Source organism: Sceloporus undulatus, chromosome 1 (assembly GCF_019175285.1).
Source record: "Sceloporus undulatus isolate JIND9_A2432 ecotype Alabama chromosome 1, SceUnd_v1.1, whole genome shotgun sequence".
Taxonomy (NCBI): Eukaryota; Metazoa; Chordata; class Lepidosauria; order Squamata; family Phrynosomatidae; genus Sceloporus; species Sceloporus undulatus.
The window spans coordinates 157,729,103-157,751,643 of NC_056522.1; the positions used below are offsets into that span (position 1 = coordinate 157,729,103).

The 22,541-nt window shown below is 40.5% G+C and overlaps 2 protein-coding genes across 3 annotated transcripts in view; both read left to right on the forward strand.

Annotated features, from left to right (window-relative positions):
- Window positions 1-22,541, forward strand: part of FGF18 (fibroblast growth factor 18) — a 650,869-nt gene that overhangs the window by 461,334 nt on the left and 166,994 nt on the right. The window lies entirely within an intron of this gene.
- On the forward strand, window positions 8,480-22,258 carry NPM1 (nucleophosmin 1). 2 transcript variants are annotated; one of them, XM_042465320.1, is made up of 11 exons: window positions 8,481-8,706; window positions 10,686-10,765; window positions 11,310-11,429; window positions 14,257-14,350; window positions 14,490-14,590; window positions 15,382-15,461; window positions 16,463-16,514; window positions 18,977-19,060; window positions 20,092-20,193; window positions 20,807-20,881; window positions 21,921-22,258. In XM_042465320.1, the coding sequence occupies exons 1-11, from the start codon at window positions 8,649-8,651 to the stop codon at window positions 21,957-21,959; spliced, it is 885 nt and encodes a 294-aa protein (XP_042321254.1). In that variant the 5' UTR covers window positions 8,481-8,648; the 3' UTR covers window positions 21,960-22,258. The 2 variants fall into 2 exon arrangements, with proteins under 2 accessions (XP_042321333.1, XP_042321254.1); XM_042465399.1 differs by lacking the exons at window positions 20,807-20,881; window positions 21,921-22,258 and having other exon boundaries at window positions 8,480-8,706; window positions 16,463-16,513; window positions 18,975-19,060; window positions 20,092-20,128.

Here is a 22,541-nt window from a genome sequence, read left to right on the forward strand (position 1 = left end):
TTGACATTTTCTGAGGAGGCTGAGAGAGTATGACTTGCACCAGGTCACCCAGTGGGATTCCATCCCTGCCTTCTAGATTCATAGTCCAATGCTCAAACCAAGTACAAGGTTGCTTTGGACTGGCTTTGAATTGATGAATTGCCTAAATAACGTGAAATAAGAGGTAATGAATGAACAAATAACATGAATTGCCTAAATAACGTGAAATAAAAGATAATGAATGAACAAATAATGTGAATTGCCTAAATAACGTGAAATAAAGGGTAATGAATGAACAAATAATGTGAATTGCCTAAATAACGTGAAATAAAATGTAATGAATGAACAAATAACGTGAAACAAGGCTAACCCACGGAAACCAGAAGCAAGCCCTGCTGGAAGTGTAAAAAGATCACAGTCCAATTCTGTCCCCATTGCTCATGTGCAGGGATGCTAATTCAAATACTAGACTACGAAGGGTACGTACTCATATGATAATTTCTTTTGCATTCATACTACTTTGGTTTTGGGATGGGTGCTATGTTCTTCTGTGGTGTTCATTTCTGAATTGGCCCTATTTTCTTTTCTTCCGAAATTGAGAGACATTCCTCCCATCTGATAATGTCCTCAGAGGCCAAAACAATATTAGGAGCTTATCAGATGAAGAAGTAAGCCGGTTAACCTCTTATGCATTCAATTCAGGAAGCGGGATCTCCCCGTGATGTTATCAGACCTAAATCACCGCTGATCTAGCCGTGATGCTGCCACCTGAATGCATTCTGGGTTGAAGCCTTGCTCAGCCAGCAATTTTTTGAAGTCATAAACTCTACAGAAGAGGTAAGATGGCTTCTTTCTTCATCTGATATGCTCCTTAGTTGCCATATGGAAGGAGGGACTGTCACCAGCCACTGGTGCCAAAGCATGATGAAACTGTGTCTGGCTACTCTTCTCTCCTTCAGAGGCTAAACCACTATCCAAAAGCCCTAAACCTGGATGCATATTTTATGAAGTTGATCAAATATAGTTCTCTAGGTTGTTGGCAATATTTAAAATCCCTGGATCCTAAAATACACTAGATAGGCTTCAACATTTACATATGCTAACTGTATGGAAGAGATTACTGGTTCCCCCACTACCCCATGTGTTTGTTCTTTGTTTGAATGCTGTGTTTGTTTTTTGAACAATGTTGTAGATTTCCTTCTGTCATTTTGCATGGGGGGGGGGGGATGCCTTTCTTATTAACATGTGTCTGCTGCCATCTTTATTGTTTGGGTTTCAGAGAGCATACAAAAAGTAGTAGAAAAAGAATGACAAGTCACTTACCCTCACTCTATTGTGCATTATCTTTCTGATATGATATAGGTTGCAATGCAAGCTGATTGCACTGACGCACGGTGTATCTACACTGTAGAAATAATGCAATTTGATGCCATTTTAGGTATTGTAGTACCATCCTATGGAATCGTGGGATTTGTAGTTTTACAATGTCTTTAGCCTTTTCTGCCAAAGTGTTGGTGTCTCACAAAACTACAAATTCCAAGTTTCTGTAGGCTAAAGTCATGGCACTTAAAGTAGTGCTAAAATGCCTTGTTTCTACAGTGTAGATGGCACACTCAGTCAGAGCTTGGAAAGTTACTTCTTTGGACACACCTTCCAGCATCCCTGTAGCTTGCTGAGTATTGACCAGACTAACTGGCTTATTATGAGAGTTGTATTCTAAAAAGTACTGTAACTTTTCCAAGCTTTGGATCAACTAGCCCCGAGGACCAATCTGGCTTCCTCAGGCTTTATCAATTCCCAGTTTTAGTAATTAATCTTAAAACTAAGCCACATTGTCTCAATGAAGATTATAATTATAATAATAATAAAATAATAATAAAATTTTATTTATATACCGCCTTTCCAGAGATTAAGGCGGTTTCACAACACAACACATATAACAATAAAAACCATTAAAAACATCATTAAAAACAAATCATACAGTAAACAGTCTCACGCTAGCTCAACAATGCTGCTGAGAGGAGAGAGGAAGGGAGTACATCAGGGGTCATCAGGGGTCAGGGTATGCCTGCTGGAATAGGTGTGTTTTTAACCCCTTTTTAAATTGTTCCAGCGAGGCGGCTGAGCGGAGCTCGACGGGAAGCGAGTTCCAGAGCTTGGGGGCCGAGGTAGAAAAGGCTCTCTGCGTGGTGGTGACATATCTAGCCTCTGTAACCCTTAGCAATTGCTTCCCGGCAGACCTGAGTGTGCGGAGTGGATTGTATGGAGAGAGGCGGTCCTCCAAGTACCCTGGGCCCAAGCCATTTAGGGCTTTATAGGTAATAACCAACACCTTGTATTGCGCCTGGAAGCGAATAGGCAGCCAGTGAAGGTCTTTAAGGACCGGTGTTATATGACTGGTTCTGGAAGTACCAGTGACCAGTCTTGCCGCCATATTCTGCACCAATTGCAGCTTCCAGGTATGGTACAAGGGTTGCCCCATGTAGAGCGCATTGCAGAAATCCAACTGAGAGGTTACCAGAGCATGTACTTTCAGGTCCCCCCGGCCAGGTAGGGTCGCAGCTGGGTAGCAGCCAAGTGATAACAGGTGCCCTGACCGTCGCATCCCACTGAGAGTGGTAAGAGTGAGTGACGAGTCAAGGAGCACCCCACTGCGTACTGAGTCCTTCACGGGAAGCGTGACCCCGTTCAGAACAGGTGGAACCACCGCCATCCCCGGGCCAGGGGAGCCTATCACGAGTACTTCCGTTTTCTCTGGATTCAGGCTGAGTCTGTTTCCCTCATCTAGCCCATTACTGACTCCAGACAGGCAACAAGAGGAGAGACGCCATCCTTGGTCACTGAATCAGTCGGAGACATAGAGAAGACTATTTGGGTGTCATCAGCGTACTGATAACCCCGCACCCCATGCCTCCGGATGATCTCTCCCAGCGGTTTCATGTAAATGTTAAAAAGCATGGGGGACAGAATGGCTCCTTGAGGGACCCCAGATGTAAGGGCCCTCTTGTCGGAGCACACGTCCCCCAGCTGCACCATCTGGAATCTCCCAGAGAGATAGGATCGGAACCACTGGAGCGCAGTGCCCCCGATTCCCAACTCCCTCAGGCGATCCAGAAGGATACCATGGTCAATGGTATCGAAAGCTGCTGAGATGTCCAAGAGCACTAACAGGGACACGCTACCCCTATCTATGCCCAGACGGAGATCATTGACCAAGGAGACCATGGCAGTCTCAACCCCGTAACCCGCCTGAAAGCCGGTTTGAAATGGGTCTAGATAATCCGTTTCATCCAAGATCGATTAGGTTTTTTCCCCTTCCTGCACATTATTCTACTTGCTTCTGGCCTTCCTGAACAATAATTGTTCTTTTCAGAATTTTATTGCCCTTCCTTGGATGACATTACCTGCTTGTGGTCTGTGAACTTTGGTTGCAGCTTAGAGGACTTGACTTTTGCTTTTCCTGAACCACCATCCTTTTAACTTTTGGTGAATTGTACTTTGCTAACAACCAAGGTTCTCCCCAGACTGAAAGCTTAGGGTCTAATTCCTGCTGCCCCATATAGGCAAGTAATATATTTTAAAAAATGGCAACAGGTAGAGATGACTGTAACCTAGGCCTGAATGAGAATAAAAATCCCTATTGGTGCTTTACCAATTCATTTTAGACTGCAGATAGGAATTTACATGATTGGTCTTCTTCCATGGACACTTGTGTGTCTATTCCCTACAGAAAGAAACCTAGATATATCACATAAATCTTCCCTAATGCACACCCCCCCCCCCCCCCCTTGAACAAAAAAACCAGTCCCCCTAAAAAAACCCCCCCCTGGCCCCCATTTCTTTCTTGTTAGTGTAAAGGTACCAAAACAGGAGAAACAAACAAACCAGGTCTTTTGATCCAAGATGGCCTTTATTTGCATGCAAAAGAACACAGGGGATCTTTCACCAAGCTGTGTTCCCAACCAAAACAGGGAGCAAAGCTTTTATAGCATTTTGACATTCCAACAAACAGAAGGTAACTTTTGATTCTATAACCAGACTTTCCTTATCAATCTGCTATGAGGCTTCTTTGTTCTCCTGGGGAGTCAAGGACCTTGGGCATCTCTGACTCCCTTTTGCATCCCATCCTCCCCTGTAAAGGCCTCCTTCCAAACTATGCATTGGTACCAAAGCTTGCTTATCATTATTCTTATTATGTGCTGAGGCTGAGAGAAGAAAAATGGTGAGAGGAGAGAAAGGAGGAGAGGGGGTGAACTCAGCCAAAGGAAGAGCTGTGTGAGAGAAGGGGGGTTTATCAAACCCTCACATTAGTACAAGGGTTTCCATTCCTTGCTTCGTTCTTCCTCATTCCTGTCTCACAGCAACCATTTAAAAACTCTAAACAGGCCACAATTGAATGCCTACGACAGCAGCAAAGCAAAACAGAATTTAACAGATGCTTTCCTTTCAGGTTATTCCTTCCCTGAATTATCTGAATTTGTTTCACTTAACACTTATTCATGTTAGTTTGTGTGGGTATACAGTTTATGTATAAAAATCAGTAGCATTCTTCATATGGTTACAGCAAGTGAAAGTAATTTCCTTAGCTGATTGAGATATATTTGTGTTCATCTCAAAGATTATAATCTATTTAGTTTATTTTGAATATCAAAGGATTGCATGATATGGTTGCAGTTTACATTTGCTTGCATATTTTAATACTATTATCTGGTGCATGTGTCACTGAAAGGAGTTCTCCTAGCTCCATCTGCTGTTACAACAAATGCACTCCTACAGGTGCTCAGTGAGCAGGTATTCTCAGAGATGATAATGGCCATATTATGTAAGCAGAAAACATTTTGTTGTAAAGAAGAGCTATGGCCATATGTCTAAACAGGATCCTGTGCAGAAACAGGATTTTAAAATGCAGGTGTTGTCAGATGTGTTGACGTGAAAGAGAAATAAGGCAAAAATAATCTGAATGGAAAGCTCCTTTGTACTTTCAGAATTTAGCAAAAATAAAAAGGAGCTGGTTTTGACGGCTTTGGGTTCAGGTTATTTTCGCGTTATTTCTCTATCACGCAAACATCATCTGAAAAACATCCCGCAAATCCAGTTTTTTTTTCTTTTAATTTTCTGTTTGGGTTAACCCTGAACTTTGTCTAAAAAAACAACCTGCAAATGTGGGTTGTTTTCAGTTTAAATTTAGTTTCTGCATGGGATTCGTCCCATGTGATAAACTCCTAAGTGTAGTTTGAAGACAAAGAAAGCTATTGAAGAAGCCCAGCAACAGTGCAGCAGACTGAGTTGTATATAAGGTTGCAGATTTGTCCACAGTGGTGAAATGGTTGGCCCTCCATTTTCATGGGGGATCCGTTCTTGATGGAGGCTTGCACATATTCAAGCATCATAGGCTTGAATGGGGTGAAATAGCAGAGATCTGCCCCTACGCGGATATTTGAGGGTGCGGATCCCAGGTCTGCGAGTTAGGAGAGGTGACTGTACTATATCTCTGTTTAAATAATAATGGTTTCTAAATGTCCACCTGTTCATATATTACAAAATGCAACATTCATGCAACTTGGCGCCCCTTTTTGGTGATGCTTAAGCACCTACCTATGAAGAAGACACTCCACACTTGCATTAAGTGATACATTTTTTTCCCTAGCAGCCCCCCTTCGCTAGAAGCTGCACTCATAATAAACTGGAGTCCTGAGCAAAGGATTGGCAGCTGAATGGGAGAAGGGCAGTTGCTTGATCTGTTTTTTTGCCAGCTGAACATACCACCCACAATCCACCTCACCCCACAATTTCCACTTCTCTTTTCTGGAGAAGCTTGGGACCAGGGTTGCATAACCCTGAATTATCAAGTTCATAGCTGGAAGTTCTAGACTGAGCCCTGGGAGATGGAGGTGGCACTGATGGCTGAGAGTGCCTTTTACCAGTGTTGCCCAGAATGCTAGGGCCCTGGGAGGTGACCCACAATTGTATTCAATGGGGGAATTGATTTAGCTTGATAGGAAGCAGCTAGAGAGCTTTGGGTGACGCTAAAGCCAGGACACAAACCTATGTATAACGGTTCCAAATCCAAGAACTCCAGAGATTGGTTTCAAATTAGTTTATTGATTAAAAGGGAGATCAACAGGCATGCAAAACACTCGGTCACAAACAAACTTGAACTAAGATATAAAAGGTGCCAGCAGACAGCGAATTAAAGGACTGCAGAAGGTGATACTTTGCTGGTTCCAGAAGCAGGGCTCTGATCTGGGGTGAGTCTAATGGGGCTCATTGTGGGCAGGTCATTCTCTCTCAGACTCAGAGATAATCAAAGACAAACCACCTTTGAACATATCTTGCTAAGAAAACCCCACAATAGGGTTGCCATAAGTTAGAAATGATGTGAAGGCACACAACAATGTCGCTATATATAGGAAATGAGTGGGCACCATAGCTCACAGGCTGTACCAGGTATAGCCTGGGGATATATATGTGGATGGGTTGTCTATTCTTTAAAACTGTGATGTGTGTACTTATACAAAAAAACAACAACAACTCACAGTAACTCTGATAGTGTCTAAAGTCAACTAAGATTCCAGGTGTATATTAAAGTTGAAGAACAATGACTTATTGGGGTGAGGAGCTATCTGTCTGGAAGCAGATATGACATATATTTGTATGTCATAATAATTTGAATTTTGTACAGAAGTAGAATAGGTCTTCTGTCACCTTGATGCTGCTTTGAGATCAGCACGGCGTATGTGTAATTCGCCTTTCTGAATGGATCTGTAGTTGTAAATAAAGCTAACTGAATCATTTATATGTGCCCCTCAGAATAAACACATGAAAGTATGGCTGTATAATCTGTCAACAGAGGATAAAATTTGTTTCAATTTAAAGTGGCATCTAGTTCACAAACGCTGGTATTTGTGCCTTCCTTCTGGATTTATGGGGAGCAGGTTCTTTTTAGGCCTCCTGGAGGCGGTGGCATTTCGGTCTCCCAGTCTGTACAGCCTCTATATAGTTCACAAATTTATACCATAATTAATCGGTTAGTTCTTTAGGCCCCGGATGGCTCCAAGTGCCACTGTATAAATACATTGGCCTCCAGATGTTGAACTACCATTAGCCCCAGCCAGGAGTGACGAATGCTGAGAGAGGCAGCAGTTAACATCTGGACAAAGATAACTTATGTTCAGCAAATCTTATGTGTACCTTCTAAAACTTTCTGTGATTGGCAGTCCAAACTTCCTGGTGGCCTATGGCTTACATGGAACATGCATGTATGAACAATCTCCCTTACATCTTTAAAACAGTGAGCTCCTTCAATACAAAACACCCATCTACTTTTACAGGTACACTAAGCTGTAGATTCAAATCAGATGTGCTACATTTATAGGACAGTCAGCATGTTGTAATGGTTTAAATGTTGACCCAGTTTAGGAGACTAGGGTTTGAATTCCAGTCAGCCACAGAAGCCCACTGATGACCTTCGGCCTCTCAAACCTTCCCCGAATGTGAAGTTGAAGGCTTTCATGGCCGGCATCCATAGGTTTTTTGTGGGTTTTTTTGGGCTATGTGGCCATGTTCTAGAAGAGTTTATTTTTGCCGTTTCACCAGCATCTGAGGCTGGCATCTTCAGAGAATCCATCTTCCAGCCACAGATGCTGGCAAAACATCAGAAATAAACTCTTCTAGAACATGGCCACTTAGCCTGAAAAACCCACAAAAAACTATGGATGCTGGCCATGAAAGCCTTTGACTTCACTCCCCTGAATAAATCTAGCCATGAAAAGCACATCATGGTGACACAGGTGTAAAAACACACTGCAGAAATAACCCAGTTTGAGACCGCTTTCACTGCTATGGCTCAATGCCAGGGAATTCTGGGAAGTGTAGTTTTGCCACACATTGAGCCTTCTCAGTCAAGAGCTCTGGTGCTGTGATAAACTACAATTCCTATGATTCCCCAGCACTGAGCCATTTATTTATGTATTTAGTATGTCGCCTGGAGAGAGACGGGGTTGTTGTTGGTGCTTATGGTTGTGGTGGGGAGGGAAAGAACTAAAAACCAAACACGGGCGCCATTTTGTACTGAGGCGCCTCACACTCCTTTCTTTCCCCCTCCTTCACTTTCTCGAACTCTCTCAAGTCAAGAGAGACGCACAAGGTCGAGAAAGGAGCCAGGTGGGGAGAGCGCATGCGCACAGAGAGAAAGACGGGAAGGTGCTCTTCCCCCCCCACAAAGTCCAGTTCGGGAGAGCGCATGCGCGGAGAGAAAGAAAACGAGGGCAAGAAGACTGGAAGGGGCTCTTCCCCCCCAAGTCCAAGTCGGAAGAGCGCATGCGCGGAGAGCGAAAGGACGAGAAGGGGCTCTTTCTTCCCCCTCCCTCCGTCACAAAGTCTCCGCCCCTTTCCCCATCAACCGCGTGGTCCTCCTCTAGACCCGCTTGCGAATAAAGGCGAGCGGGAGTTGGGCTCCAATTCTCGCGAGACTTTAGGAAGCCTATATAAAAGGGGGACGGGAAAGAGGCGGGTCCTTTCGTGCGGGTGCGTTAGTTCCGTCCGTTGCTGCAGGCCGTCCTTGCGCTCGCTTGGCTCGCTTTCCCCTCCTCCCCCCTCGCGCTGCTTCGAACTGCGAAGAGAAAGAGAGAGAGGCGCGCGGCGGAAGGAGAGACGACGAAGACGACAAAATGGAGGACAGCGACATGGACAACATGGGCTCCCTTCGGCCGCAGACCTTCCTCTTCGGTAACGCGGAGGGGCCGCCCGGGCCTTGCCTCCTTGTGGCGGGGGAAGGCCCCTTTGTCCTCTCCCGCCTTAAGGACACGCAGGGGCGTCCCCCTTTTCTATGGCCCAGGGAGAGGAGGGTGCCTTTAGCCGTATCTATTTCGCCTCCATCCAAGCCCCCCAATTCCCCCCTCTCTTCCTCCCTCCTTTTAATCCAGAGCCTGGCCTCCATTTCCCACCTTCTCCCCAGGAGAGGATTCCCAAATGCCCTCCATTTTGAGCCTGCCTAAAAAGCACTGATTTTTTATCATTTCTATTAGCCTTTTGAGCTTTTGTTGGGGTCATGTCCTTGAACGCTGCTCTCCCTTTTGAGCCTGGCTTTTTAAGAAGCGGGGATTTAATATTTATAGGAGTGTTTCCAGCTTTTATTTTTCTGTCCAGGAGGGGATTCCAAGATGTCCTCCATCTTGACCAAGGGTCCTCCATTTCAGCCTCCTGGTAGGAGGAGATTCCAAAACGACCTCCATTTTGAGCCCAGCTAAGAAGCACGGGTTTACATTCATAGGTGTCTCTTGAGCCTTTTGTTTGAGAGTATCACTCCATTTTTCTTCTCTTTATGGTGCCTGGGCATCATCCTGCCCTCCAGGCTCCCTTTGAGAGATAAGGAGAAAAGAAATCTCCCTTTGTTTCATTGCTCCCCGCTTTCAAAGCCATAAGAGAGCATTGGACTACAACTCTAGAGACCAGGATTCAATGCCCTGCTTGGCCATGAAACCCACTGGGTGACCTTGTTCAAGTCACACTCTCTCAGCCTCAGAGGGAGATAAACCTCCCTGAACAAATCTCACTAAGGAAACCCTGTGATAGCTTCACCTTTGGGTCGACTTCGAGGCACACAGAGAAAGCCATTTCTGCTCCTGCCTGCCTGTTGTTTGCCTCCAAGTCAAGTCTTGCAACCCTCCTAAGATAAATTTATCATAGGGGTTTTGGGCACATTTCTTCAGAGGAGGTTTGCCTTTCCCTGAGGCTGAGAGAGTGCAACTTGCCCAAGGTTTCCATAAACCAGGAGGGATTCGAATCCTGGCTTCCAGAGTTGTAGCTCAAAGCTCAAATTACTTCTACACTGCTCTTGTATCGCCTGGTATTAAATTAAGATACAGGGGTTTAGTGTTTAGGATAGGAGTCCGCTACCTTTTCCTGTTGTCACATGAGGTTTTCAGGAGGAGGAGCAGGTTTAATTTTCTTCTGATGGCAACATCAAAGCTTGCTTTTTGGATTTCATATTTAAAAGAAAACACATTTTCAAGCCATGCGTGGTTGAATTCATGGATAAAGAATCCGTGGGTACAGTGGGCCGACTGCATTGTGCATTGAGTCAGTTCTGCAGAGACATACCAGGGAATGAGGCCTATTGGGGGAAGCAGCATGCTGCTGGGAGACTAGAATAGAGGCTGCTGTTACTGCGGGGGATGGATGGAAGTAGGGAGATTAGAGAAGGCTGGCCACGTGCTGAAAAGGGAGGAGCTTTTGGGTAAAGGCAGGAGGCTGCTGGGATGCTACAGGGCAGGGAGAAGAGCAAGGGATGGATGCATGGCTATGTGCCTAAATGGGTGGAGCATGGGAGATCTTGAAAACTGCAGGTAGAGGTAATTGGTAGACGGTGTCTTCTGTATCGCCTACAGGCACATAGTGAAATTATATCCCCGTTGCTTGCTGCCAACTCTGAAACTTTAGGAGGTAGGGCTGTGACTTAGCACGCAAGTGAAATATCCATTCCCAGACTTCTACTTTTAACAGATAATTGTGGCTTATTCACTATTGGGCCACTTTAAAAACTCATTTGAAAACAGTCCTTTCTGTGGGTTGCTGTAGTTATTAAGTCTCAGTCCAGTTTTTCTGACATTTTAGGAATTGTGCACAATCCAGTCCCAGTAGTAAAAGATCTAATAGTCCAGTGCAGTAGTTTGCATAGTCACAACATGTTCTTGCTGCTTTTACAGGGTGTGAACTAAAGGGGGACAAGCCGTTTCATTTCAAAGTGAATGATGAAGAAAATGAACATCAGCTTTCTTTAAGGACGGTAGGTGCTTTTTCCCTTCCAAATCAGAGAGACCATGAATAGGTTACTGTTAAATATACTGTTGAATGTGCAGAAGGTAATAAAAAGCATAAGCTCTTAAACGTGACCCACTAGAGAATTCAGTTTTAATTAGCATGCACTGATTTGTCTTGTTAACTTGTAGAGGGTATAGTTGTATTTTCTGTTACTGCACCTGAGGCTACTATTGGAAGCCTATTTGAAAACCACAGTATTAAGATAGGTACTGAAACAATGAAATTTGTAATATACAAGGAACTCTAAACATACCTGGAAAAACAATTTTCTTGAAAAGCTGTTTCTAATGCTTGTAATGTCATAAAAACACAAAACTGAGATGTTCCTGGCCATCTTGATTGGTCTTTACCCATACAAAACATAAATTAATTAGTGTATTATCAATTGCCAATCAAATGAATTGCTCTTAAACAGAATATTATAGCGTAATATTAGAAATAAAGAAGTTGTGGAAGATTAATGTGTAACATTTTGTTCTGCTTTTCAAAATATGTATTTTGTGACACAGGTTAGTTTAGGAGCTGGTGCTAAAGATGAGTTGCATGTTGTTGAAGCAGAAGCCTTGGACTATGAAGGCAATCAGATTACAGTCACACTGGCATCATTGAAAATGTCAGTCCAACCAACGGTAAGTTTGTTATTTGTGGGATTACATGTCAGAAAATAATATATAAATTGTCTGTTGATTCTACTGGTTATCCTTTTAACGTGATTGATTTTCATAGTGCTAGAATTGTATTTTCTCCATCTGAGATGGCCAAACTGAATTCTGTTTAGAATACAAGATGCATTTCAGCAGAATTCTCAAAATGGTTTACATAGGACAGGTTGGAATATAAACATGAATCTATAATATTTGTAGTTGCAGCAGGATCAGAACTTCCAGATAAGAACAAAGGAATAGATTTCCTTGTACTACTTTAGCCTTCTCAGGTTCCAGCTGTTTTGGCTTTTATGACAAAGAACAAGCCTTGTCTCTAGAATCATTGCCTATCCAGATTAAATTTGGAAGTGATGATAATGCCACATTGTTCTTTACATAAGTGCCCTTCCTTGGCTGTGTTGCTGGCTTTTTTGCCTGTTTTAGTCTTCACAGTTGGGAAATGGCAGCTCTTCCCCAGTTACATCTGGAAGTAGAACAGATGACGTGTGTCCAGGTAGGATATCATCTGTTCTACTTTCCACAGGCAGATGACATTAATTTCTGTTAGTCTTCAGGATGAACTACAAGTGAAATTGTTAAGGATACGCAGGACAGTAACTAAAAGTTCCAGTAACTGGTTTCTAGAAAACTTTGATTTCTAGGTGCTTTGTCTTGCCAGTGTGGACAGTGGTAAGTGGATGTAGGCATCATAGTCAAAGGCATCTGGAATGGCAGAGTTTCTCTCCTATGATTTTGCCCTTGTTTTTTCCCCCTCTGTGAAACAGTGTCTCATCACAGTAGGGCCAAAATCATTACATTAGTGCTGTCGTATGTCCTACATGCCAGTTATAGCTCAGCCTAGTATTATGTTTTGGTGCTTCAGGTGGAGGATGTTGTCCATGTCAATTTATCAGAGCATATAGTCCATTTACTAGATTTATGAATCATGCTGGAAAAATACAGCGGTTTTAGTAACTTGTTGACTAGTAGGATGACTGAGTGCAGTGAGCAATGTACAACTGTTGTTTTAATTAAAATGTTACTGAGTTTTTGTATTAAAACATACAAAGTTTGCACAACATGACAATAACAGCAACAGCAATAATAAACTACAGTGCCAAGGGTATGTATCAGATGAATACATATTTTGCAGCAGAGTTATGAAATTGGTCCTCACCCAGAGCCAGGGAATCCGACCTATCCAGCTGTAGAGTGTCTGTCCAGAGATCCATTTGTGAAGTAGAAGGTTGGATCTGGTGGGAGTGATGATTAATATAGTCGATAAAGATCGTGCAGTCTTCTTGAAGTGTGTCAGTTCTTTTGTGACCAATGCAAAACTTCGCCAGAGGAGACATTTCCTCCATCAACCACATACTTCTAAATCTAGCCCTCCAGTTTTCAATGTCACTTGACTTCCAATATTTGACTAATCTGGCAGTGAGGAGGAAAATGATCAGTTTCCTATGTTTCAAATTAGAATTGTCTTCAATAAATCTAGAAAGCAAAATTTAAAATTGGACAAAAACATATGGTTTGAGCACATAAAATTTGACACAGGACTGCATTCCAGAATTTTCTCACTTTAGGGCATTCAGTATATATATATATATGAGCCTCTTGATTTACAACTCCTCCCGCAATCAGGAGAAAGTGTTTTAACCATTTAGACTGCATAACAGATACAAGTGGTTCCCCCCCATCAAGTACAGATAGTAGGCTTGCAATTTGAACCTTCCTGAACCTCAGTTTTTCAAGTGGTATGCTGCCTTATGGTGGATGTTTTGCTGATTATGGAAACATTCTGAACAGTTTTTAATTCCAGTGTGAGTAGCACTGTAATTGTTTATCATTTTCAGTGTAAAGCCTTTGTGAGTTTGAAGTTTCATAGTTGGTTTTACAGACAATTTTACCAGATGTTTCAGATACTAAGAACAAGGGTATGCAGTTGCAGCGGATGCAAGGACTATTCCTCACCCCACCTTATGAACTACTACTAGAACAACTCGAAGTTCCAGATAGTGCCCAAAATGTAGCTGAATTTTGGTGTGGGGGTAAACTGCCATGTTTTGTGGTGGTTTGGGTGCTTTTCTTATTTTTGTGCCATGGGAAGTGGGGATCTGGGGAATTTGCAAGCTGTAGAATGGTGCCCCATGGACCCTATATTCCCTACTTTAATGTAAGTTCTATTGAATGCAGCCATGCTTATTTCCAAATCATAGGTGAACAGCCATGGACTTTTAACACAGATTTCTTTCAGCCAACGGAAATGAAATCTTGAACTAAAAGTAGGAACCCCCAGTAAAATAAAGTTGTTGAGCTGTCCTAATACTGCTTGAGTTTCTAATGTGTTTTTATTTTCTGTTGGCATAAATTTATAAAATGTGCAGGTGAGAAGAGAAAAATCAGGTTCCATCTTCCATTCCTCAAGCCTTGTTTTTCATTTCCGTTCTATTTAATATAGTTTACTAGCATAGATAATCAACTGGGAACAGTGCTTCAGCTGTTTCTGTACTAATTGAATTTGAGCTCATATGTCCAAAACAATGGTGAAGCATGTTGCTTCGGTCACTCAGGGTGGTGGACATGAGGTTCGGAGTGGGGTGGGCCTCTGATCTTGTTGGAGCCTGCCTGGCTCAATTAATTGGCCAGTTGGTTGTTTGTAGGCCCCTTTGAGCTTATTTGAGTTGAAGTGTACAGTATCCTGAATTCATTTTCTAGACCTGTGTGATTTGTTGCTTCTGTAGCTTAGGTGTAGTACTGTATTTTGATTTTACGTGTTTCAACAATTATTTATTCTTTTCACTGATTCCAGGTTTCGTTGGGTGGTTTTGAAATTACGCCACCGGTAATTCTGAGATTGAAGTGTGGCTCAGGGCCTGTTTATGTCAGTGGTCAACATCTTGTAGGTATGGAATTCAATTTGTCATCCTGAATGTTTTTTGTTTACATATTCACATTTGGTAAAGTAATTTTATCTGTTCTGTCTTGTCAAGGGTTGAGAAATACTACTACTATTATTATTTTATCATGTCTTGGTTTTTTTAGCCTTAGAGGAAGAACCAGTATCTGAAGATGAAGAGGATGACAAGGTACAACACAATATGGCAAAAAGGCCTGCAGGAATGACACTGGCCAAGGTTCCACAGGTAAGCTTGAAGAAGTATGTTTAACTATAGGCCCTGAACAGTCCAGCGATAAACACCGACATTGGGGCAAAGTGGGGGCCTGGTGACCACGTGACACGTACACTGGTCCCCCGGGTTACGAAATACCCAGGTTACGAAATTTTCGGGATACGAATAAATCCCATAGGGATTTATTGTTTCGGCTTACGAAGGTTTTTTCGGGTTACGAAAAAACCTCTGCGCTGTTTCAAATGGAGCCGCGGCGCAGCCGCGGCTTTTTCCCCATTAGCGCCTATGGGCTATTCGGCTTACGAAGTATCCCGGGTTACGAAAGCGGCGGCGGAACGAATTAATACACGTGTTGCACCAAAGGAGAGCAGAAAAGCTGCAGTGCCAACTGCTGTGGCACCTTTTCCATGGCGCAAAAAGCAGCTTTTTGTGGCTTTGTGCTGCGTACTTGCTGGGTTGGGGTGGTGTGCAGTTGTTGCATCCCCAATTTGGCAGGGAAAGGGATGGCGTCTTGCTGCTCCTTAGGGGCCATCTGTAAAGCCCCTATAGGTTACTTTGCTTGGAGTTTTAAGTACCAAGCTCTAGCCTTCTGAGGTTAGCAAGAAAAATCTTCAAAAAATGGCATGTGATTTTATGCTATGAAGGAAATAACCAAATATTCTGTATAATTTAAATGTTCTGGGTAACTCTTGCTGTGCTGAAAAATGGAAATGAATTATAATTTATTTAGAATTGACCATATCATTCCTACATCTGAATTACTGACATATATTTTCTTGCCATCTGCTCTTTGCCTTTTAAAGAAAAAAGCAAAGCTGGCAGAGGATGATGATGATGAAGAAGACGATGATGATGAAGAAGACGATGAGGAGGACGACGATGAGTATGTTAACTTTGGGATCGTTTCTGTAGAGCCTAATAGTTATAATAATATGATTATAAATATTGTTAGTTGAGAAGTATAGAGGTTGACTCTCCCTTATCTGGAATTCTAAAATACTCCCAAAACGTGTTCATGAGATAGTGACACTTTTACTTTCTCGTGGTTCATAGTACACAAACATGGTTTTGTGCACAAAATTATGAAAAGATACTGTATAAAATTACCTTGAGGCTATGTCTATACGGATTATATAAAACATAAATTAATTTCATGTTTGGACTTGGGTCCTATCTCCACGAGACTCATTATGCATATATATGCAAACCACAGGTATTCCAAAATCCAAAAGATGTCTGGTCCCAGATATTTTAGATTAGGGAGAGTCAAGTTATATTTCATAGCCAGGAAATTAACCTTCAAATTATTTGGAATATTCTGTTTTCTTGTCAGGCCATCCAATGTCTATTAAACATGGCATCACATATGGAGAAACAGTATTCTGGGAGTACTTAGATTGTGTGTTCCTGCATAGAAGGGGTTGGACTGCATGGCCCTTGTGATCTCTTCCAGTTCTATGATTCTATGAAATAATCATTTGAAAGGATTCTTTCAAAAGTATTAAATTGGTTTAGGTACAAATTAAAAAGGATTTATATCCTTTTTTGGACCCACCCGCATCTTGTTAAAGCGCAGCAAGTATTAAGTATCAGAATTCAGGTTCCTGCTGGCTAAAAGTTTAGAATAAGAATTTGCTTGAGGAATTTGCAATTTATTCAGTTGCTTTTCTGTATTGTTGTCACTTCAGAAGGATTCCAAGGGATTATAAAATTTAGTTAAATGATGGCTGTTTCTGTCAAAACAGCGTTCTTAGATAGCATATCCAACTCAGAAGTTCAGCACTTGTTAGGTTGGAATGACTGTTCCATTGCTTTTTTGTCTCATTAAAACAAAAACTGACAGCACTCTGTTTTTATTTATACAAATTAAAATTTAAATTGTAGTGATGACGATATGGATGAAGATGAGGAGGAAGAAAAGACTCCAGCAAAAAAGGTAACTGTATAAAATCCATAGTATTGTTAACACTGCAGATGGGCTTAGGCTTTTTGAGTATGAATTTTAAGGTAAACTTGGGTTATTTGAAGGTGCAAACTCTCATTTCCATAATAATGAAGAATAAGAGGTAAATGTAGGTAAAGTAATTCCAGCGTGTCCCAATCTTTACCGTATGTTCCACCAGACCTGTGCACTTACTGTTAATTTGCCTGTTTTTTCATTTCTTTTGTCCCCTTGTCCCCTTCAGTATTAAATGGCTGCTGAGCTTACTGTGTTTGTGAACAGTCCATTGACTGCAAAGCATTTCTCTCCTCTCAAACACACCCACACAGTTGTCATGATATAGCGGTGCCTTAGTTCTCCGTCAGAGGTCTAAAGCCAACATTACACTAGTTCTGTGCTCTTGGTTTTTTAAGTGTAACCCAAAATCTCACTGCCTTTCTAGACCTCCGTAGAGTTTTTGAGAGTGCATGGGGAGCTGTAATGAATTCCACTAATGCATACCATTCTAGCAACGTGGGCTGGAAGATGGAGTTGGTGATCCATCAGTTCAACCAGTTTGTGCTCTGTTTCAAACCACTTTGGCATAAGAAAATGTCTCTTTCCTTGTCAGAATAGAATCTCTTCTTCCTTGTTAAATCAGTTTGGGTACAACACAGTAGGGACGTAAGAGTCTCCAGATTATTTACAGTTTAATATAAAAAGTCTTAGCTAACAGAGATCCAAAACACACTGCAGAAATAATCCAGTTTGAGACTGCTTTAACTGCCCAGGCACAGTGCTATGAAATCCTGGGAGTTATAGTTTGTTTTGGCACCAAAGCTCTCTGAAAGAGAAGGCTAAATGTCTCACAAAACTAGCTTCCAGAATCACCAGGGTAATTAAAATGATCTCAAACTGGATTATTTCTGCAGTGCATTTTGGATCTGAGCTGTTGTCCTAAATTGCATAGTGAAAGAAAGTCCCTTGTGTTGAATCAAGTGTTTCAAGGTATGTTTTCTGTCCTGAGAGAAATTGAATTATGAAATATTTACAATTTTCCTTCATAAAGTTTGTTAATAGAACCACTAGGTGGTGCTGTGGTTTAAAAATCTGAAGGTTAAGATTGTTCTAATCTGTATCATGAAATGTTATTTGGGTTTAATTTATCTGAATTAACTAATTATGTAATTTCTAAACAAATCCCAAATTACAGAAATTTCATGATACAGATTAGAACAATCTTAACCTTCAGGTGTTTAAACCACAGCACTTTATACAATAAACAGCCACTTTATTGAATACTGCCGTAATCCATTAAATGTGTCTCACCATATTTACTTTAAATGTAAATTCACTTCTTTTGGGGGTACGGTTTTTGTGAATTAGCAATATTATTGACCAACAAGCTAGAAAGATTCCAGAATTGTCCTTCTTAGATGTTTTTGAAGGAGATAACGTAAAGGGGTATCATAAATCCTTCAATTGTTGTTGTGTGCCTTCAAGTAATTTCTTACTTAAGATGACCTAAAGGGTCACAGGGTTTTCTGAGGTTGAGAGTATGTGACTCACCCAAGATCACCCAGTGGATTTTCATGGTCAAGCTAGGAATCAGTTTGACCTTAAGTCACAGTCCTATGTTCAAACTGCCAGGTTGGTAAGTTAGTCTGGTAAGAAAGTGTGACAGTTAGCAAGAATTATAAAATAGTTGCTCCCCAATCTACATTTCACATCTGTAGGTTGCTGCCTCTTTTTGATGTTTCTTCATAAAATCTATAAAGGGTCCCCAGATTTCCAAACAGCTCTCTATTGTATTCCTTTAGATTAAAATGATTGATTTTTCCATTTCCACAATTCTATTAGTTTTCCCACTCACTCGAAATAGTCTGGCAATTTGTTCATTTTCTAATGTCTTACCAATCTAGCAGCTGTTACTGTGTATCTGATTAGACCACAATTTTTCTTGTCCCTTTTAACCTCTATTTCTGTAATAAATTCCCTATTTCACTAATAGGGTTTTCTAGTATTACAACCAAATTGTCAGCAAAAGCTTTTATTTTGTAATCTTCCCACCCCTAATTTCTTCCTCATTTCTAATTTCTGAATATAGAATTTGCAAAGCTAAGACTAGTAATTGTGAAAGTGGACATCCCTGTCTGGTTTGTTTTGTACCTTCAAGTCATTTCTGAATTAGGAATTTGAAAATGCATGCTTTTGGATATATTTGCTCATCTGGTATAATGAGACTACTTGTTTTCTGTAGAGTGGCTCAGAATAATTATAGTTTTGTTTCTGTATTTCTTTTTACTTAATTATAACCCTATGACATTTTTTTCAGTTTCAGTATCCTTTTAGCTGCATGAGTTTTATTTTTAATAATGAAATTCAAATACATCATTTAAAAAAGACATCAGTGAATTGTTTCATTAGAAAGTACTGCTAAGCTTATATGCTGAAATGTAAGATTTATTCTACTTTAGCCTGCCAGAGATTCATCTGTGAAGAAGACACCAAAATCAAACCAAAATGGAAAAGATTCTAAGTTGGCAACTCCAAAGCTGAAAGTGAGTAAATACTATTTATTGAGTTTACTACAGACTTGTATAAAAATAACATTCAATAGTAACGATGAATGGATGCCAAATAGTATCAGTCTGAAAGTGAATTTAGTAGTACAAGTTATTCTACAGACAAAATAAAGCTGTCCCAGTGGCATCAGGTGAAGAGAGTGAAATTCGGTTGGAAGTAGATGAGTAAACTTCTACAAAAGGTCATGCACAATTTCTTAGGTGTGCTAAGTAAGACAATGCATATTTGAAAAACAAATAGTCTGATGCACTACTTACAAGTTTGCTTTTTTGTAGCCATCTATTTCAGTTGAAATGCTTATTACTGATAGATTTAAAAGCTTTATTTAGTAAATATAAGGTAAATTTGCAAATGAGATTATGCTTTTGTTTTAAGATATTGGAAAATTGGCTGGGAAAGCATTCTCTACTAGTATAATCTGTTCTGAGAAATAGACATCAGTGCACTTACTGTATATACTCGACTATAAGTTGACCTCATGTATAAGTTGAGGGTAGTTTTTGGGGCCAGAACTAAGGGTTTTGATATGAACCGTGGATAAGTTGAGAGTAAAACTTAGGGTCATGTAACAAAGGATCTAAAGGATGAAGCAAAGGAAAACAATGCCAAAGAACTTCCAAAAATCCAGCAGACACAACTGCTTGTGATTACACTAAAGGCAGGATGGATGAGAAAATAGAGTGGGGTCAGTGCTTCCAGGACAGATTATACCGTTGCCTTTTACCAGGGGATGGTTCCCCCCTTTTTAAATAAGAAATAAAGTACAGTACTTATATTGACCCGTGGATAAGTCGATCAAGGTTTTTGGGGGTCAATTTTTTGACTGCTATCTGTTGCATGGACCTTGATGCCTACTCTGACCTTCAGATTGGAATGGGTACATCAGTGGATAGCTGTCACTGGCCATGTGTATAGAGTAAGAGAAAGATGATTGGCTGTTATCATAAGTTGTCAAATGACATTTTGTAATATTATTGAGAATCTCATGAGATTTGGTGTGTTCCAGACTCTAGAAACTCATAAAGAGAAAAAACCACAGACTCCAAAATCACCGAAAACTTTCACTTTGGATGAAATAAAAGCAAAAATGCAGGCAGCTGTACAAAAGGTAAGTTTCAACAGTCAGCTGCATAGCTGTGACTGGTGTGGCAGTTTGCTTTCCTGGAAATCAGACAGTTTCGGCTGCTGAGCTCATGTTCATGGAAAAAAGAACAGGCCATTTTGATGTTAGATGCTTAGATGAACTTGGTATTAGGATTTTCATGTTGGTTTAGGGCATTCTTGTATGGATGTGCAGAAATCCTGGCTGTGGATGTAAAAGTTTCTGGGAGCCATGAAATGATTGGAATGTTAAATATCCCATTGAAATGTTGGTTTTTTAAAACAGATGTAATACATGCAGTATGTTTTTACTACTCATGAGAAACTGTCTCTGTAATTATACTATTTGAGACTGGAAAGTAATGGACTAATTAGACATTTTCCACGTGTGCCATTGTAATTTTTCCCCACTGCAATCTTGCTAGATCAGACTTTGTCTTGTAAACAGCACTTGCATGTTTTAGTTCTCTTGGTCTTTGCTGAAAGTTAAAAATCCTATACAGTACTTGCATGTGAACCAACAGTATCATGATTTCACTTAGTTAGGTGTGTTGGAACATTTCCTTGTATACCTCAAACAAATTAATCAGGCGTATTTATTTTGTTTTTCTTCACAATAGGGAACTACCCTTCCTAAAGCAGAAGCCAAGTTTGTGAATTATGTTAAGAATTGCTACAGGACAGAAGACCATAAGGTAATAGAACTGGCTAGATCTTGGTGAAATCACAATACATACAGTAAGAAAAACAAATGAAATTGGTTTTGCATATTTTTTAAACACTTTTAAATTGTAAGCCAGAAACAGTCCTTAGCCTTGATATAAACAGGGACTGTTTCAGTGGTGATTGTAGGGAACATTAACTTCGTATCCATTTAAGTGATCAGTGTCATTAAATCCATAGAATTCTTCAGCACCATTTTGACTAAATAAAATGGTGTTGTGGTTTTCTGTTGCTGAATTTGGCTACTCTGACCTTTAGTTTCCCCCTTTCACAGAAGAACTAGTGCATTAGAACTTTTGGCAGTCTTGAGGCTTTCCTTTCCCAAAATCAACCAAATTACTACATGAATGTATGCCAGAAGGTGGTGGTGTGTGGTATCAGGAAGCAAATTGCATTTGGTTAGACCTGTAAATCTTAAATTTCACTATCAAAATTTCTAAAAACAAAATTGTTATGCTTTTCTGCCTTCCACAAATAGTTCAAAGCTGTCGGGAAAAATCATAGTGTGTTGTAGGAGAATGTTTGAAAGTGGCTAGTTCAGCTGCTAAAGTGGATTTGGACATAAGGCAGGGCAGGCAGAGTTCAGACAGTGTTTGCCTGAGTTACACCCTTCCTTTTGCTTTCTTTAACTATGTTTTATAGGGTGTGAGTAGTCTTGAAAGGCAAACTACATTAATTTTTTTTTCATCTTTGTGTACAGAATAGTGTATTTGATACACATTTTTTCAAAATTAGCACAGAGTAGGATTTCATAAACACTTAGCCTGTGAACCTTACAAGCAGATGAAAGAATTTTGTAGCCATAAATACTTGGGTAGATATTACCTGACAAATATGTTCTAAATAACTTTATAATACAATTGCATACATGTTTATTTGAAATTAAGTACTGTTATGTTCAGTGGTTTACTGCCTGGTAAGTATGTCTAGGATTGCCATCCTAACTGACAATCTGTTCTTCAGAAGAAGATCTAGACAGAATCAGACTTCTTTTTTCTTTTGTGTTCTTAGGTTATTCAAGCACTCTGGCAGTGGAGACAGACTCTGTAAGCAAGAAGTTAAATGGTTCCTTTTAAGTTACAGTTTTATGTGTTTAACCATTCATATCTGGCTGTCCTTTTTATAAATGCTAAAGCTTCTCCTACAGCGTCTGATTAATGTTGTCCAGAATGTTTTGCCAAGAATATGCTGTTCAAAATGCCTGTTAATTTTTTTTTTAAGACCGGGACTCTACCCTGTTCATTTCAGTTATGTTTGGAATGTTTTGATAATGCATAGTAGTGATGGTCAGAAAATGGAAATGGGAAAAGTAAATGTAAATGTGAAAATAAAATTTAGTATTTTAAGTAGCTTTGTTGATTTTTTAATTGTGTTTTTCTGTACAACTTGCAGCAAACTGCGTTACTTACACTTGTCCAGTAACCCACACAGTGGAACTGATGGCAAAATTCCTACTCTTCCATCTTATTGTGTGCATTCCTGTATTTTTCTGAACTACAGGCTTTCTGTTGATTCCTAATGCATGGATATCATTTGATGAATGTGCCCCATCCTGACTGCTTGCTAGTCATAGTTACCTCACTTTTTCTAGGCTTTCTTCTGTTTTGTCTCTATCAAAGTAAGTCACTTTCA